This window comes from Schistocerca cancellata, chromosome 2, assembly GCF_023864275.1.
Source record: "Schistocerca cancellata isolate TAMUIC-IGC-003103 chromosome 2, iqSchCanc2.1, whole genome shotgun sequence".
In the NCBI taxonomy this organism is placed as follows: domain Eukaryota; kingdom Metazoa; phylum Arthropoda; class Insecta; order Orthoptera; family Acrididae; genus Schistocerca; species Schistocerca cancellata.
In genome coordinates, this window is record NC_064627.1 from 134,241,173 (window position 1) to 134,258,754 (window position 17,582).

General features: G+C 42.6%; 1 protein-coding gene and 1 non-coding gene across 2 annotated transcripts in view; one reads left to right on the forward strand and one right to left on the reverse strand.

Moving 5' to 3' along the window:
- LOC126144128 (hemocyanin-like) overlaps window positions 1–16,362 on the reverse strand; it is a 51,881-nt gene extending 35,519 nt beyond the window's left edge. The window contains exons 1-4 of the mRNA XM_049915472.1: window positions 16,293–16,362; window positions 12,545–12,678; window positions 7,496–7,834; window positions 1,786–1,991 (exon numbers count right to left, since the gene is read on the reverse strand). Coding sequence (XP_049771429.1) covers window positions 1,786–1,991; window positions 7,496–7,834; window positions 12,545–12,678; window positions 16,293–16,362 — 749 coding nt within the window. The remainder of the gene's footprint in view (window positions 1–1,785; window positions 1,992–7,495; window positions 7,835–12,544; window positions 12,679–16,292) is intronic.
- Trnas-cga (transfer RNA serine (anticodon CGA)) lies at window positions 9,112–9,186 on the forward strand. Its single transcript has one exon. It is a non-coding gene; the product is annotated as a tRNA-Ser (tRNA).
- Window positions 16,363–17,582: the final 1,220 nt, after the last annotated feature.

A 17,582-nucleotide genomic window follows, 5' to 3' on the forward strand; every position in this document is an offset into this window, starting at 1 on the left:
CCTCTGTAATAAAAGCTGAGGGAAGGGACCAGCGATGAACTTGAACAGGTGTCATGGGAGATCCTCCCCCAACAAATGCAACCCCTCAGCAGTTTGGTCCCATAGGAACTTGCTCCCAAATGCAGCGAATAATAACGAACAAAATATAACAATGAAAAAAAAGTTTAGCGTTGTTGACCCTGGATCACGGGGCCCCTGGTTCGATTCCCAGCCGCGTCGGGGATTTTCTCCGCCCAGGCACCAGATGTTTGGGTTCTCCTCATTATTTCATCATCATTCAGCAATAGGCGAGACTGGAATGTGGACACGTTGGGGATTTGTATGGGCGCTGACAACCACGCCCCGCAAAGCAAAATTCATCATCATAATTTCTACCCTGACACACATATTCAATCAATCCTGATGTCTTACGTGCATCACGCCTCGAGGATTTGCACCTGTCCACGCATGCGTATTGCGGTAATTTACTCTTGCATCTTTTGTGACTTTTGCATCATCTGTAACTAAAATACAAGCGCTGAATTGCGGATCTGCATCGGCCCACATATCTACAGGAACTGGTTTCCGAACGGATCATCACCGTAAATTTTCTTCTAGTTTTGACATTTTTTTTAAAAAAACAAAAACATGTATATTTAAACAACACCATCATTTTTGTACCCGCAGGGGGTGACGACATAAAATTAGGACGATAGGAGAAACACTGCAAATTGGTACACATCTGAAAACAGCTGAGCTTGTGATAAAAACGAGAATGATTGTATAACAGCCAAGATGGCTAAGCCACCTGCCGCTACTCTGAAAGGGAAATTAGTGATCCGTTTTGATCCTCTAGCTAGAGTTTCATGACTTCAGAGATGGCTCAGTTTTAATGTAAGACGCAACAGTGTCCAATTTTAATTTGTCAAGGTGAAACAGGCTACTTATTCCATAATAAACGTATTCACCATTAGACTGTGTGAATTTTATAAACACAAATTAATGTGCTGATTTCTTCCACAAGCACTTCCTTCAGATCTAACGAGATGAGGTATTGTCTTGTTTTATTCTGCATCTGTTAAGTACGTGACTCGATACAGAGAGTCATGGTTAACCAAATTATATATGAAACCGATGTGACTAGGCTGAACTAGGTGGGTGAGATGTCAAGTAGATAAAATATCATCATTTTCTAGAAACCATTCAATAAAACAGTTTATGATGAGAATGGCCCCTTGGCATACGCCTGTGTTTGTGCATTAGGTTACTTTGTAAATTTTCGCTTTGTCGTAAAGAAAATTCACGTACAACTGAAAAACACAGGGTGTATTGCAATAACGAACCTGCGAATCTCGCAGGTGTGAGCAACCTGCTGTCTGATCAAAGAGAGACTTGCTGTTGATGTTTTGTCCCAGATTGCTTTTATCACCTGGGAACTTGAAACTGTCTGTAAATATCATGGACTGATAATATCCTCAGAGTAAATAGTTACAAATCCAGTACTAGAAAATGTGACATGTTGTTTCGTACGAAACGTCAGCACACCAAACCTGACATAGCCTGCGAAGCATAGAATTTAATAAATTGTGTATATGCAACTAGGGTCAGACGTGTTCGAACTTTTATTCGTAGCTCAGTCGGGTAGACAAGCGAACTTTAAGAGCAAGAAAACTATTGCCGAGTATTGGAAACATGTTTCTCATATGTGAGTGCCAAGTTGATGTGCTACACGGCATGACGCCGTCACTGTAAACGTGATAACGGTAATCAGCCTTGCTTTATAACTGCATGTTCTCAAACACATACCTGGCGGTCATTTGGTGGTGCATGTAGAAGAAGAGTTCTCCCTTGCGGTCCTTGGGTTGGTCGTAGGTTGGCTTCCACCAGAACGGGAAGTCCATGTGCCAGTGCTGATGGTGCGAGTTCATGCCCAAGTCCTCGCCGAAGTACGCTACCCTCTGTTCCGGGTTGTTCACCGAGCCAGTAAATTTCATAGGGATGATAGTTGGTTTCTGCAAACAATAATTAACATTTGGTGTACGACATGTAACGCAAAAATTGTAACATATAGATTAATGTAGGTATAGACGAGGGGAAGTCAGAAAGTAAAGGGACTTCCGCAATTTCTCGCCTTGGGTGTTGGTAACACTGCCAGTATCCAGGGCTGAAGTATTTTCATCTGCAACAATTCTATTTAACGTGTCACTCTTGTTCCCGCGTTAGTCGTAGTATTGTAGAAGACCGTGAAACATGACAGCTCCATAGTCGATCTGCACCAAGGAGGGCAGTGATTCGCTGTTTGTTTGTAGAAGGTGTTAAACCTACCGATATTATTCGTAGAAAGCAAGCGCACTGTGATGACAGATGTTTATCGCGACTCAAGAGTCAAGAAATACGTACCAGCCGATGTCCCCCAGGCCATTATGGACTGACAGAGACAGAGAGAACTATTGTCACGTGTTGCGAACTAAACTGGAAATTGCATTCAGATCCAAACGTTGAGTAATACTGCAGCAAGATAACACTCGGCCAAGCGGACGGCCGAAGCAATAAAAGAGTTAGGATTCGAACTGCTGGAACACCCGCCATACAGCCCAGACGTGGCTCCAAGCGATTTCCATATCTTATCTTCATTGAAGCAAGGATTCAGGGTAAGAAGGAGTCATTGATGAGGTGCAAAACTGGTTACAGATGCAACCAAACAACTTTCTTCCCTCGGAAATCAAAAACCTGTGGAAAGTTGGGCAAAGAACATTGAAGAACGGGGGGGGGGGGGGGGGGGTATTTATAAAAATAATGTATGCTTCGGTTTTCTATCATTAGAATAAACATTCCCTTTCTCAAAAGCCCCCTTTACTTTCTGACTTGCCCTCGTAAATTGACAATACAGTTGTCATATTCGAATATTAGTTATGGTTATCTTAGCAAGTTATATCCGATCTTTCAAGCAACAGTAGGTTAGGGCGTGTCGTTCTCAGCGAGATGATAGAGGTAGACCAGTAGCTGAGTGTTGCAGGCCAGGGCGAAGGGGGCCGCCTCGGATTTTTTTAAGGGACCATTCCAGACTAAGCGTAAGTAATATAGGAGAAGACAAAATATGATTTGCCTCTCTACTCCAGAATGTGTTTCCAGAGGCTTGGGCCGGCCGAAGTGGCCGAGCGGTGTGGCCGTGCGGTTCTAGGCGCTTCAGTCTGGAACCGCGCATTACAAAAGATGCATTATCCAATTAATTGTTAGTATTATTGAAGGACGTTTTCTTCCAGTTATCGTTTTGATTTCTGCAGCATATGTAACCATTGAGAGGTGAGCTTTTTTTCATTTCTCCCACTTGTACGAATGCGTCTTTGACATTCTGATATTACATAGGTCGTTATTCTACATCGTACAACTCCTCATCAGTTTTCCTTTTGTTTTATGTGTAGTTAGTGATAATTCTTGGGCTACGAGTGGTGTCCGCCACATTCAACACTTCTTCTAAGTCTTCTCTGTTTTCAGGAATGTTATGTCGTCTTCAAAGTTTAACTTTAATGTATCTTCTCGTTTTACATTTTCTGTGGGTTACATGAAAGCGTAACGTGCCCAAATGCCCAACACTTGTGGTGAACAAGTTTTTCTTGTATTACAGTTTTTAAAAGTAATTCTTCATATATGTACATGTTAAACATTCGCATTCTGCCTCTTCCCTTCTTCACCATTCTCCACAGCATGTCTGTTACTCTGTTGCTAATTCTTCTTCGAGCACTTTCTGTAAGTCAAGTAGTACCACGATGATAGCCTGTATTTTTCTTCATTCTTTCTTTCCTGTCCAGAGGAATGCTGTTTCCTTCTGTACTTTTTGTACTTGAAATTTTTCATCATCTGGTAACTGTTCTCTTTTGCTTCTGTTTTTCTTCACATTCTTCTCGGCAGCAGTTTATGAGTGACATGTCAGACAGAACAGGCCTTGGTGCTGACATTAATACCCATGTGCTGCTTCGTCGGTGTTACAACAATAACACTTATCTTAAAACTCCGTTGTGGTATTCAGTGTTTCAAAGTTTCTGGATATTAGATGAAATAATGTACGAACTGCAATACCCCCCCCCCCTCGCTAATTTTAAGAGCTCGGAATATCTCGGCTTGTTTCTGTACAAGTTGTAAATAATCTTTCGATATCTGTATTTTATCGCAGCTGTCTTGAGAGTTTCAAAGTCAAAGTATGCTGTCGTCCAAAGATCGCTGTGCCATACGAAAGTCGGCAACACTTAACGATACCACAGATTTTGTGAGGGCTCGCTGCAATCCGCTACGACATTTGGACATATGGGAGGCTCTCCTGGACACCACTTCTGCCCTCTGAGAATAGAAGGGCCCTCATGCTGATGTCAACATAGTTTAGAGGATGAAGATCTCACACCAGTTAGTAACCTCAGCTATAGCAGTCTCCATCGTAGTGTAGGGCCAACAAGTACTTAAAGTTCCTGACGAATTGTGAAGTTGTAAATGTCGAACATTGTACTGCATGAGAAGAGTTTGTAACTTAGTAACGCTTTCGTAATCAGTGACAGTTGTAAATTATCCAGCAACCCTGTGGCAAAGAACTTAAGTAAAGCTTTCATTCATTTACGTAATAAAATAAACTAATACTGGGCTTGTCAAAACGAAGGGACAGATTTCAAACGTATATTGTTTCCAAACTACAAAAGATAAAAACACAATTCCAACGTTCCTGGAAAGACTTTCTATCTTTTGTAGTTTGGTAGCAATAAATGCTTGAAATCTAGTGCTTCTTTTTGAACAACCCTGTATTTCTTGTCTTATAGTTTGATGAGGCGTTTCGCAGAGTACGGCCACAGTGGTAGCCGGACGAAGGTAATTTCACCTGGACACAAAACAAAACGTGTGGTTCAGTCAACATAGTTAAAATCTTTCATGATTCTAAAAATATTGATTAGCGTTTCTTCAGTCTCCCTTCTACGGTATCTTCTAAGATAAGCCTATGGTTCAGTATGGCAGTGCAAAACCATTGTTAAGGACATACGAAGGAAAGGTGAAGTGAACATTGGCAAGCCATTAATCCTGTAATACTACGAGGAAACATGAAGAAACATAAAATGAATGGAGAAAGAAAGCCTAAGAGAGAGAGGATGGTATGGAAACTAAGTGGCAGTAGATACCGTAAAATGGGACGAGGAGAAAGAAACTATCGGTACACACGAGATGCTATTAACATCATGCGCACTAATGTGAACGACCTTAATTTTTAAATATTCAAATTTTTTGTGAAAGTATGTACAAATGCGAACATTTTTGGTAATGTATTTCGTTGCTATACCTGGCATGGAATGAAACAACATGCTTTCTGTTACACGTGACTATATATTTATTTGCACAGTTCGTATCGTATGTTTAAAGCTCCATCATCAGGTGGATTTAGGTTGATAAATATCACGTCTATGATAATGGAGGTTGAAACCTCCGAAACACGTTGAGGAAATAAATAGTTACTGGCTGGTGAAGATAAAGTTATTGTTTCTTTCTATAACCGTGTCTTACTCTTCGCTTTTCCGGAAATGAAATAAAGTACGTGTGAGGGCGCAAACAAAGACCATATGAGCTCCCAACTGGCCTGCCTTGTGGTCTCAGGAGGAGGATTTTGAAACGTACTTACGGGGGGTAGGACGTCAAACGGGCCGACTTGGAACAGGAGAGGCATCACATGACATTTTAATTTCCAGTGTCTATACTTTTACAAATAAATTCATAAAACTTTGTCAGCATGCACAGGAAGGATTCAGGATTCACACTCATTATAGTGGAAGATCGAAAACATAACAAAATAATTTTTTTTTCACTTACTAATGGCTGCATTTGTTGCTATAGGTACATTTTTCTTCATAAGTTAGTTTGGTTTATCGATTATTCACATAATTTTGAAGAGCATCCCTGTTGGTTTTCGAACATTTTCGAACACATTCTAAGTTGATTTCTGAACGAATCATAAGTTGGTTTTTCAATGCGTGCGTACTGTACTCAAAGAACCCTCCGCCACACACCGTCAGGTGGCTTGCGGAGTATGGATGTAGATGTATATGAATTTTGCACAGCATATATACCATAGTTACAGGTGTAAGAAACTCTAGAATTTATTTAATTTATGAAAAAACGAATGAGCTGTTGTATTTTACACTTCATGTTTAAAGAAACAAGTTTTGTAGTTAATTACCTCAATTTTTGCCACAGTTTTTAATATATTTGGAAAATTCTAGAGTTCCATACACATTTAAGTATGGTTTGTATGCTGTGCAAAATTCATCGAAAAATCTCTCTTATTTATGAAGAAAAGTGTACCTATAGCAACAAATGCTGCCATTAGTAAGTGGAAAAAAATGATGAAATTTCACATGTAAAAAAAATTCCACATGTAAAAAAAATTATTTCGTTATGTTTTACAACTTCCACTGCTATTAGTGTGAATTCTGAATCCTTCCCGGTCATGCTGACAAAGTTTTATAAATTTAAAAAAAATGATTCAAATAGCTCTGAGCACTATGGGACTTAAAATCTATGGTCATCAGTCCCCTAGAACTTAGAACTACTTAAACCTAACTAACCTAAGGACAGCTCACAACACCCAGTCATCACGAGGCAGAGAAAATCCCTGACCCCGCCGGGAATCGAACCCGGGAACCCGTGCGTTATAAATTTATTTGTACAAGTATAGACAGTGTACAAGTATAGACAATGGATCATCAACAAAAGCAAAACGAAGATAATGGAATGTAGCCGAATTAAGTCGGGTGATGCTGAGGGAATTAGATTAGGAAATGAGATACTTAAAGTAGTGAAGGAGTTTTGCTATTTGGGGAACAAAATAACTGATGATGGTCGAAGTAGAGAGTATATAAAATGTAGACTGGAAATGGCAAGGAAAGCGTTTCGGAAGAAGAGAAATTTGTTAACATCGAGTATAGATTTAAGTGTCAGGAAGTCGTTTCTGAAAGTATTTGTATGGAGTGTAGCCATGTATGGAAGTGAAACATGGACGATAAATAGTTTGGACAAGAAGAAAATAGAAGCTTTCGAAATGTGGTGCTACAGAAGAGTGCTGAAGATTAGATGGGTAGATCACATAACTAATGCGGAGGTATTGAATAGAATTGGGGAGAAGAGGGTTTGTGGCACAACTTGACCAGAAGAAGGGATCGGTTGGTAGGACATGTTCTGAGGCATCAAGGGATCACAAATTTAGCGTTGGAGGGCAGCGTGGAGGGTAAAAATCACAGAGGGAGACCAAGAGATGAATACACTAAGCAGATTCAGAAGGATGTAGGTTGCAGTAGGTAGTGGGAGATGAAGAAGCTTGCACAGGATAGGGTAGCATGGAGAGCTGCATCAAACCAGTCTCAGGACTGAAGACCACAACAACAACAAGAGCCAGTGGAAATTAAAATGTCCTGTGGTGCCTCTCCTGCTCCAAGTCGGCCCGTTTGACGTTCTACCCCCCGTTAAAAGATACTAAGGAGCGGGTACTCACGAGCCGCATCCTGGCCTGGTAGGCCCGGCGCACGACGTCGGTGGTGAGGAACATGTGCGGCGTGATCTCGTAGGCGGGCGGCAGCGTGAGGCCGCGGCAGTCCCGCCGGTGCAGCAGCGCCACGCTGAGCGCGTACAGGAAGAGGCGCGGGTTGAGGCGGTCGCGCAGGAACACCGCCGTGCCCAGCAGCGCGTCGAAGTCGCGCGCCGCGTACAGCGCCTCGAACACCGCCACCATCTCCTCGCGGTGGCGCTCGTCGAACAGGCTGAACACCGCGTTCCTCGCCAGCGACCGCCCGGACGACACGTAGCTGCAGCACCGGCGCACCGCCTCCGGGTCCTGCGGGCACACACGGCCGACGTCTCAGCGCCCAGCGCACCTCTCCACACATCCAAATCGCTGCCGCACTGCTCACTGAGTTGCCTGGAACACTGCTGCGGAGTGACTCTTGTGGTGAAACGAGGCCTGGATAGGGGGGCGGGGGTGGGGGCAAACCGCGGTATCTGCCCCGGCGGAAATTTCAGAGGGCGCCAAATTCATATCCTTGAAGAAAAGACGTTGTTTCACAAAGTTTCTAGCATCCAGCATACTTTGGTCTATCGATTATTCACATAATTTTGAAGAGCATCCCTGTCGGTTTCCGAACATTTTTTAACACATTCTAAGTTGATTTCTCAACGAATCATAAGTTGATTTTTGAATGCGTGCATAATGTACGTGGCGTCTCTGCCAGGGGAATCCCCGTCGCATCCAGAAATAAAAAAAACTTTCCCACAGACAAAAGAGGACCGGACTATACGAGCTGAGCTGAATAAACTCGAACAGGAGAATGCCAATTGCTGTTTGGGACCCCCAATGAACCACATACACAGTTATAATTGAAACTTCCTGGCAGATTAAAACTGTGTGCCGGACCGGGACTCGAACTCGCGACCTTTGCCTTTCGCGGGCAAGTGCTCTACCAACTGAGGTACCCAAGCACGACTCACGCCCCGTCCTCACAGCTTTTACTTCTGCTAATAGCTCGCCTTCTACCTTCCTAACTTTACAGAAGCTCTCCTGCGAACCTTGCAGAACTAACACTCCTGAAAGAAAGGATATTGCGGAGACATCGCTTAGCCACAACCTGGGGGACGTTTCCAGAATGAGATTATCACTCTGCAAAGGAGTGTGCGCTGATATGAAACTTCCTGGCAGATTAAAACTATCTGTCGGACCGAGACTCGAACTCGGGACCTTTGCCTTTCGCGGGCAAGTGCTCTGCGAACTGAGCTACCCGAGCACGACTCACGCCCCGTCCTCACACCTATACTTCCGCCAGTACCTCGTCTCCTGCCTTCCAAACTTCACAGAAGCTCTCCTGCGAACCATGCAGAACTAGTACTCCTGAGAGAAGGGATATGCGGAGACATGGCTTGGCCACAGCCTGGGGGATGTTTCCAGAATGCGATTTTCACTCTGCAAAGGAGTGTGCGCTGATATGAAACTTCCTGGCAGATTAAAACTGTGTGCCGGACTGAGACTCGAACTCTCCGCAGGAGAGCTTCTGTAAAGTTTGGAAGGTGGGAGACGAGGTACTGGCAGAAATAAAGCTGTGAGGACGGGGCGTGAGTCGCGCTCGGATAGCTCAGTTGGTAGAGCACTTGCCCGCGAAAGGCAAAGGTCCCGAGTTCGAGTCTCGGTCCGGCACACAGTTTTAATCTGTCAGGGAGTTTCACATTCTAAGGTGATTTGTGAACGAATCATAAGTTGATCTTTGAACGCGTGCATACTGTACGTGGCGTCTCTGCCAGGGGAATCCCCGTCGCATCCAGAAATAAAAATGCTTTCCCGCAGACAAAAGGGGACGGGACTATACGAGCTCAGCTGAATAAACCCGAACGGGTGACTGGCGATTCCTGTTTGGCACATACACGGTTATAATTATTTAGAGAAATCCGTAGATTCTGACTACCGGAGTATAAATAAACGACTAACTGTAATAACAGGTAAAAAGATTACATATTATCTTCTCGGTATATGCATGAAAATGAAATTTTGACAGCAAATGTTTGCCAGATCTCTAAACTGCTAAGGGCCAATTATACGGTCCCTGTTTAGCAGTCGCTTAGTTCTATTCTCGGTACAGTGCAGAAAACGCGTTGTATGAATACGTAACAACTTCTGGGACCCAACCGGTGTAAGCCGTGGCTTAAACACAATAGCACAGTTGACCCCTACAGAAGGAATTAGCTACTATAACCTGACACTGCAAGAAGCAGCATGTTTTCAGCATTACATAGTGGCTTTTATGCTGGAATGTTAAACCCTCCACGTACTCTGATCCGCTGTTTTCAAGTTATCACTCAGACACCACTTCGAAATATAATCAACAAATAATCAGGGAAAGAACACCGACACCATATCTCTGTCTCTACCTCTTTGTTAACGCTTATCCAGTGTTATGGGATCCAGTTTCTTCAGAATTTGACGAATTTATTTGTGCAAATAATCCAGTTGGTGAAACATCCGCAACTCTGCATGGTAATAGAAACGGAAATCACAGCTTCAATTATAAGGCCGCTATTTTTAAAATTTACGATCGGTTTTGGGCTGACAAATACCCATCATCAGCTGCAGTTAGCTGTGTAATGTGACCCCAAGGGTCGAAAGACTCTGTAGGCCGGAGGCGACCACCGCGAGCGAGCGTAGAGCACGGTGTTGCCGATTGCCTTTCCTGTCACCACAGACGTCAGCGAACCTAAAAGAACGTACTTGTGTGCGCAATCCGTGTGTGTGAGTGTGGGTGTGTGTGTGTGTGTGTGTGTGTGTGTGTGTGTGTGTGTGTGGGCCGGCCGGAGGCGCCGAGCTGTTCCAGGCGATTCAGTCTGGAACCGCGCGACCGCTACGGTTGCAGGTTCGAATCCTGCCTCGGGCATGGATGTGTCTGACGTCCTTAGGTTAGTTAGGTTTAAGTAGTTCTAAGTTCTAGGGGACTGATGACCTCAGAAGTTAAGTCCCGTAGTGCTCAGAGCAATTTGAACCATTTGTGTGTGTGTGTGTGTGTGTGTGTGTGTGTGTGTGTGTGTGTGTGTGTGTTTGTGTGTATTATTGTATGTTAACTGGTTGTGCGTCGTATTTTCCGAGGCAGACATTAAGGAATAGCAAAGAATTAGCCTGACCGTAAAGCCGCTGAAAAACTAACCTCAAGCTGAATCATGTATCAGGCCAACAATCGTTACTCGGCCTCGTGTATTCGATACCGGTCTCGCTCACTTCCAAGTGTCGCCAGCCAGCTCGCCGCGCATTAAGCAGTACGAATAGCTATCAAATATTGGGAAGGAAAAGCGAACTGAACATTATTCCTCAAGATTGAGATCTCAGAATACATTCTTTTCTATAACGGCAGAAATTTAACTTTGAATTTTGCCTCAACCTTTGAGGAAACAAATTCTTGGGGGCTATCAACAGTTCACATAAAAGATATCATTAGATGGAGAAATGGACTGACTCAGCAGAGAGATGAAATATGTCCACACTGATAGCAATGAAATGTACTATGCGGAGAATTCCATCATCCTACTTACTGGTCCGCAGCATCCTGAGGTAAACAATGCTGATTCAAGCATGTTAAGTACGAAGGAATGTTGTCCGTTTTAGTTCTTATATATATTCAGACGTTAGCATACAGTATTTTCCTCTTTGTACCACTGAGGAAACTTCGAAGCCAGAAATGGAAATGCGATGTATGTGACTCCCTTTTCCAGAAATTTCTACCTATGTTTCATTCAGATCCTTGTATAGCATATTAACATTGACGTACTTTACTTTCATAATTCATATTTCGGCACCCAATCTGAAATTCCGCCGAAGTGAAATGTAATTATTGCAGTTTGAATGTAGAACTTCAATTCTTTGTGAAAACAATTGCGTCATAATTTGCATTAAATGTTTGAATCAGTCCTCAATTCTCTGCTAGTGTTAACGTTCTCTGTCTACGTCCATCGCGTGTTTGAGTCCATGATTCCTCTGGCACCTTACTACTCTACAAATATTGTATCTAGGCTACGTTCCTGATTCCTGTTGCTCCCTGTAGGCAGTACGAGTAAGGAATCCAACTAAGATATGTCAGCATAATGCGAAACTGAAAATTGGCGATAACCAATTGTTTCAAATGACAGTCGGAAATCAAACAGGCAAAACAGAAACATATTTCTATAATGTGATGTTCGGTACAGAATAACAGAGTTCAGCAGATTACAATCCTGTGGTGATAAAATTTTTCTGCTCTGCTATTGTTCGCTGCTTAGGAGGCAAAAGCGTAACAGCCAAATATTAGGAATAACAGGAAGAATGTTTCGTTTAGCCTTTTTCTGTGCAGCAAGTTGACAGCAGCTAAAGTCCCACGCGCTCATATAAATTCCTCTACAACTGAACACGGATTTCACACGTAGAACTGCTCTGCGAATGTAAGAATTTCAAATTACACCTAGAACGTGTAGGTCTCTATGTAGCACGTTAGGTGAGCCAGTTCAAAGTCGTAGGGAGACCAGATCCTGACAATTCTAATAGGATGACGCATAGTGAAGCATTTTGGTGTTCATCCCAACCTTTGCATTGATTACATCTTCGCTGTTATACATCTGTTAATTTACAGCTGCAAATGATATGAAAACCGTCAACTGAGGAAGGGAAAAAATTGGACATGCTGAGCTCTACATCTGCAGTTAATCAGTATAAACAATGGCGGAACCAGAGAGGCGCAGGAGAGGAAAACTGCAACCCCCCCCCCCCCTCCCCAAGCACACACACCCCTCTAGAAAAGTCCTTGTGAATCGAGCTTGTATCCTGTCCCACCAGACACATAGAGTGTCAATGCAATATCGGTTTTGTATGGAAACAGGAGCTTTTAGTGGATGTTGAATAGTAGCAACTGTACTTAAGAGACATTTGTCGTGAGATCTCTGTCAGTCGTCGGTAAACTAACTTAAGTTGCCTCTTGTCTACAAAGTTGTCCGTCTATTTCCTCAGGCATATTCACAGAGCACCTCCTCATTCGTCTGAACTTACCGAGTACTTCTCGAGGTTGTTGAGCGGTACATAAGAGTTCTTGATGCTGACGAGGTCGGGGTCTGCCACGGGCTGGCCGATGTGTTTGAGCAGCTTCAGAACCAGCAGCTGTCTCTTCAGGAACACTCCATCGGCTGAAACAGTGGAATACTCAAGTGAACTCACTCCAGCAAACATAGGCAAACATGGCACTCAAAAAAACCTGCAGAGAAATAAATTGCGAATAGCATCCTCACAAAATTAATCAAGACCAAATTAAACACACACACACATACTCAGGCTGTAACAGGGTGTTAATGAGCAAAAGTGTAGATACTTTTTATATGCGGTATCAGCACCTTAATACGTACACATATTAGCCTGTCGGTTGTTTTTTCTCTGCGTCGAACAGTCTTCCCACAAGCAATTCACAAACGTTACGACTTGATGTTCTCTGCATGGCCGTACCTGAGCCGCAAAGTCAACAGCGCCTGTCATTATGGACTAATGGTTTTGTGTCCAGGTGTCTGCACTTCAACACCTGATCTGTTGCCCAGCGGAAAATTATCATTAACGGCTTGCTCTTGCCACATACACTCAGACGTATTAACCAACAGCGAGTGTACTACTTAAGACTGAAAATGCCGCAATGATGTAATTTTGATCAGTACACCGTCCTTAGTCATCATTAGAAATATCTGCACTTATAACCTTTACATATGGTGAGAATTAAATAAATTTCTTATCACCGTACATCCCAACAATCAATAACTGATTTCTTGTAATCATTTAGTCATTAAATGACTTGATTGTTCACAAAAAAGAAGAGAAGAAATTTAACGAGGTGGTATTGAAATTGCTTCAACAAAGGAGCTAAGTAACCTACATTACTACAAACTTGCAGCGTTTGTTCGACCTGAAAGCCTGTCATCCACGCAGAATCCTCTGTTCTGATTTCGAAGATGGTTGAGTATACATTCAACAGAGGAAACTCCCATAGGATTCGTCCTGATCCACTCCCCCTCCCCCACCCCTATTCTTATGTCTTTACCAGTCGAACATCTAAGTGGATAGTATACTGTTTAGATGTTACCTGAGTGTATAGTAACTCAGTTTTCACTAGTTTCACTGCTTACACAATGCGTAATGGAATGCAGCAGTCTAGGCTAGAAGAATAAATAACACGCTAAACCTTTCGTTTCCTCTTTCCCTGCTGGAACACATGAGAGCGGGGTTGGTCTCACAGGACACCGATCTAATCCCTGTTCTCTAATTACTTCTATCTGCGCATGCTTTACGAAAATCCATCTTTGTGTGCCCTTTCTCTGCCTGCGGAAAATCCTACAAATTGTAGGGTGGACAATATGAGGGCAAATGAATAGCTTAATTTTCAGTTTCGACAGACACATCCACACAAAGAAGAGATAAGCATCAATTATTTCAAAATCGATCGTTTTACGATATTGCTGTCACACTTGATACAAATCCTCTAATCTCTGTTCCTGTAGACGCTGTCTACGTTCATCGCGTGTTTGACTACATTACACTTCCCAGGCACAAATTCGGTTATGTTTTGTGTCCGTGATTTGTCCTGCACTATAGGACTTCACAAATACTGTGTCGAAGCTACATTCCTGATTCCTGTTGCACCTCACCGCTGTTGCGTTTCAAACACCTCATAACTCATTTCCATCGACACGCAGGGCACACAGAACTATCTTTTCCACACAACAGCGGAAAATTAAAAACAAAGGTATACAATACACTAGAAATGACCGGTAGCAGCCACTACATCATCACTGGCCTCGCCACAAACAGTATCAATACTGTAACAATGAAATTGTTAGTAACTGGAGAAATAACTAAATCATAACAGAATGTTGAATGTTATTTCACTCCACCGTTTGTTGGAATGATATAAAGTCTTATCTGTCTTTGGTTTTATGAATGTTTCTCATAAAATTGTTTTAGTTCACTACAGTGCTACTCAGAGGTCATGTCCATCATTAATTAACATAAATTACAAGAAAAGTTCATTCATGATTTCCTAAATATTTATGAATTCGACTTGCTTGACAGCATCAGCGTACTTATGGTTCTACCTGTGGTAAGTTTATATTACATAAGCCTCGCATGGTAGTGTCTCTGGGAAACGTATTATATTATGTAACATAAGCTCACCGAAGGTAGAACCCTAAGTACGTTGATGCTGTCAACCAAGTCGAATTTTGACCCCAAAGTGATTCTAGCAACTTTATGTCGATAAAACGCAAAATATTTTCACAAAAATAATAATGAGTTATTGAAACACCCGTGTACAATATTGAAATTACAACTCCATAGTTTCTTCCTACAATTAAGTTATGTATAAGTTGTAATTATCTACTAGCTATGTTTGCAAAATCAAAACATATATATTGTTTAGCTTTTTATTTCCAAAAATTATCTTAACACAAAATTTTCATTTACCACATATGACGTTAAATACTGTAATTAATTAATCTTGAAAATCTCATAGTGGCTCGAAAAATAGGGAAGCCATACTCATCTGACCAAAATTCACTCCAAGGTTTCCCACTTACCTTATATAAGCCAGCTTTTATAAATAGACCAAAGAATGCCTGGAGTTCTGCAGAGTCAGTCCAGCGTTCAATATACAGGTATAGAATTTTACTGTCATCTGCACGATTATTGATAGGCATTAGTATCACATTCTGCATGTGACTGGTGATAAAATCTCTGAGACAGTCTGCCCACGTCTGTAATTTTGGTCTATGAAGACGTAGAATATGTGCAATTTCACTTATTGCATTTCTTGAAATCTGCTTGCGCACATCAGGTGGTACTGAGTCCTATGTTATCTGTCCGCTTCTAGATAAAAGAGTTGGCGCACTTGTTTCCCGAATACCATTATCATCTTCTTCACATTAACTCACATCACATTCGTCTCTGATTTGTGTATCACTCTCTGTCATATCTACACCACCGTCACTCTCATCCTCATTTACAGAAATTGATTCATTGTCACAGTCTGCTGAAACCAGACCGAGACTATAGCCTCTTTCAAAACGTGTAGCAAACACAATTCCTAACTGCGAATATGTCATAACATTGCACATGTATATATTTTCCACAAATTTCTTGCAACAATCGACATATAAATGTCGATTTAGAAGATGCATTGTTGCCAACTTTTGATTTTCGTAATAAAGTTGAAATATAACATTGAAAATGTCATATTGTATATCTGGGGTATTTTCTGACCACGTTGTAAAAATTTCAAGTTAAACTATGAGCTGTGATGTTAGCATAAATATTACGAGTATAATAAAAACTCCATAAAAATCATATCTGGAGGATGAGAAGTCTACATCCACCTGAACTATGTAATATAACTATAAATTTTACGAGTATAATAAAAGGTCCATGGAAATCGTATCTGGAGGTAAAGAAGTCTGCATCCACATTAAAACTGTTACTTTGTAGCTAAACGAGCCACAGTGTCTAAAGAGACCCCAGACACCATTATGAGGGCTAATGAGGAAGCCTTGGTCACCGAAAAATATCATAAACATGGAGGTATTGAACACGATGTCATTGATCTGTTAATCGAGTGAAAATTATATGCCTAATGGTCCTCATAACGCATCGATTATTTCGAGATTTGGGTAAAAGTTCGTACTTTTTACGTTGCAATGTGACCCGCGATGACGACATGGTTGCTGTTGCTGCGCCTACAGATAGGCCACCCACGTGGCCCGTGACTTACCCTTGTCTTCAGGGACGGGGACTGCTACCACGCATGCGCAGAGCGCGGCCACGGCCAGGAGCAGCTTCATGGCGGCGAAGCGCTGGGTCGCCGGTCACCTGGCCGCTGCGCCGTATATAGCGGCCGTGGGCCGTGCGCACCGCCCACCCGCCGGGCCGTCTGCACGCGCCGAGCGCACATCCACACTTCAAATAGTCAACATCCAGCCGCTGACGGCCTGTTCAACGCAATCACTCCAACTGCTTACTCGTTTCACATAGCGATACAGTCCTTCGAATGTGGGAGTACCACTAACCTAACATTAAACAGTGTGGACATGATCACACTTGCGAGATGCTTTTAATGATTTCCACAACGAAATTCTGTCTCGAAATATGGCAGAAAACCAAAATAGATTCTGGTCATACAAGAAGCTCACAAGTGGCAAAACACAATCAATACCTTCACTGCAACGGTGAAGTCACTGATGACAGTGCCACTGAAGCACAGTTATCAAACACGGTTTTCCGAAACTCCTCCACCAAAGAAAACGAACTAAATATTCCTGAATTCCAATCAAGAACAACTGCCTATATGAGACACATAGAAATAGATATCCTCGGTGTAACAAACACGTGCGGTTCTAGGCGCTACAGTCTGGAACCGAGCGACCGCTACGGTCACAAATGGTTCAAATGGCTCTGAGCACTATGGAACATCTATGGTCATCAGTCCCCTAGAACTTAGAACTACTTAAACCTAACTAACCTAAGGACATCGCACAACACCCAGTCATCACGAGGCAGAGAAAATCCCTGACCCCGCCGGGAATCGAACCCGGGAACCCGGGCGCGGGAAGCGAGAACGCTACCGCACGACCACGAGCTGCGGACCTACGGTCACAGGTTCGAATCCTGCCTCGGGCATGGATGTGTGTGATGTCCTTAGGTTAGTTAGGTTTAATTAGTTCTAAGTTCCAGTGGACTGATGACCTCAGATGTTAAGCCCCATAGTGCTCAAAGCCATTTGAACCATTTTGTATTCGAACATTATGAAGTACCTCGAAGAAAACGTTTTATTGACACATAGTCAGCATGGATTCAGAAAATATCGTTCTTGTGAAACACAACTAGCTCTTTATACTCATGAAGCAATAAGTGCTATCGACAGGCGATGTCAAATTGATTCCATATTTTTAGATTTCCAGAATGCTTTCGACACCGTTCCTCACATTCTAATCAAACTGCGTGCCTACGGTGTATCGCCTCACTTGTGCGACTGGATTCGTAGTTTCCTGCCAGAAACGTCACA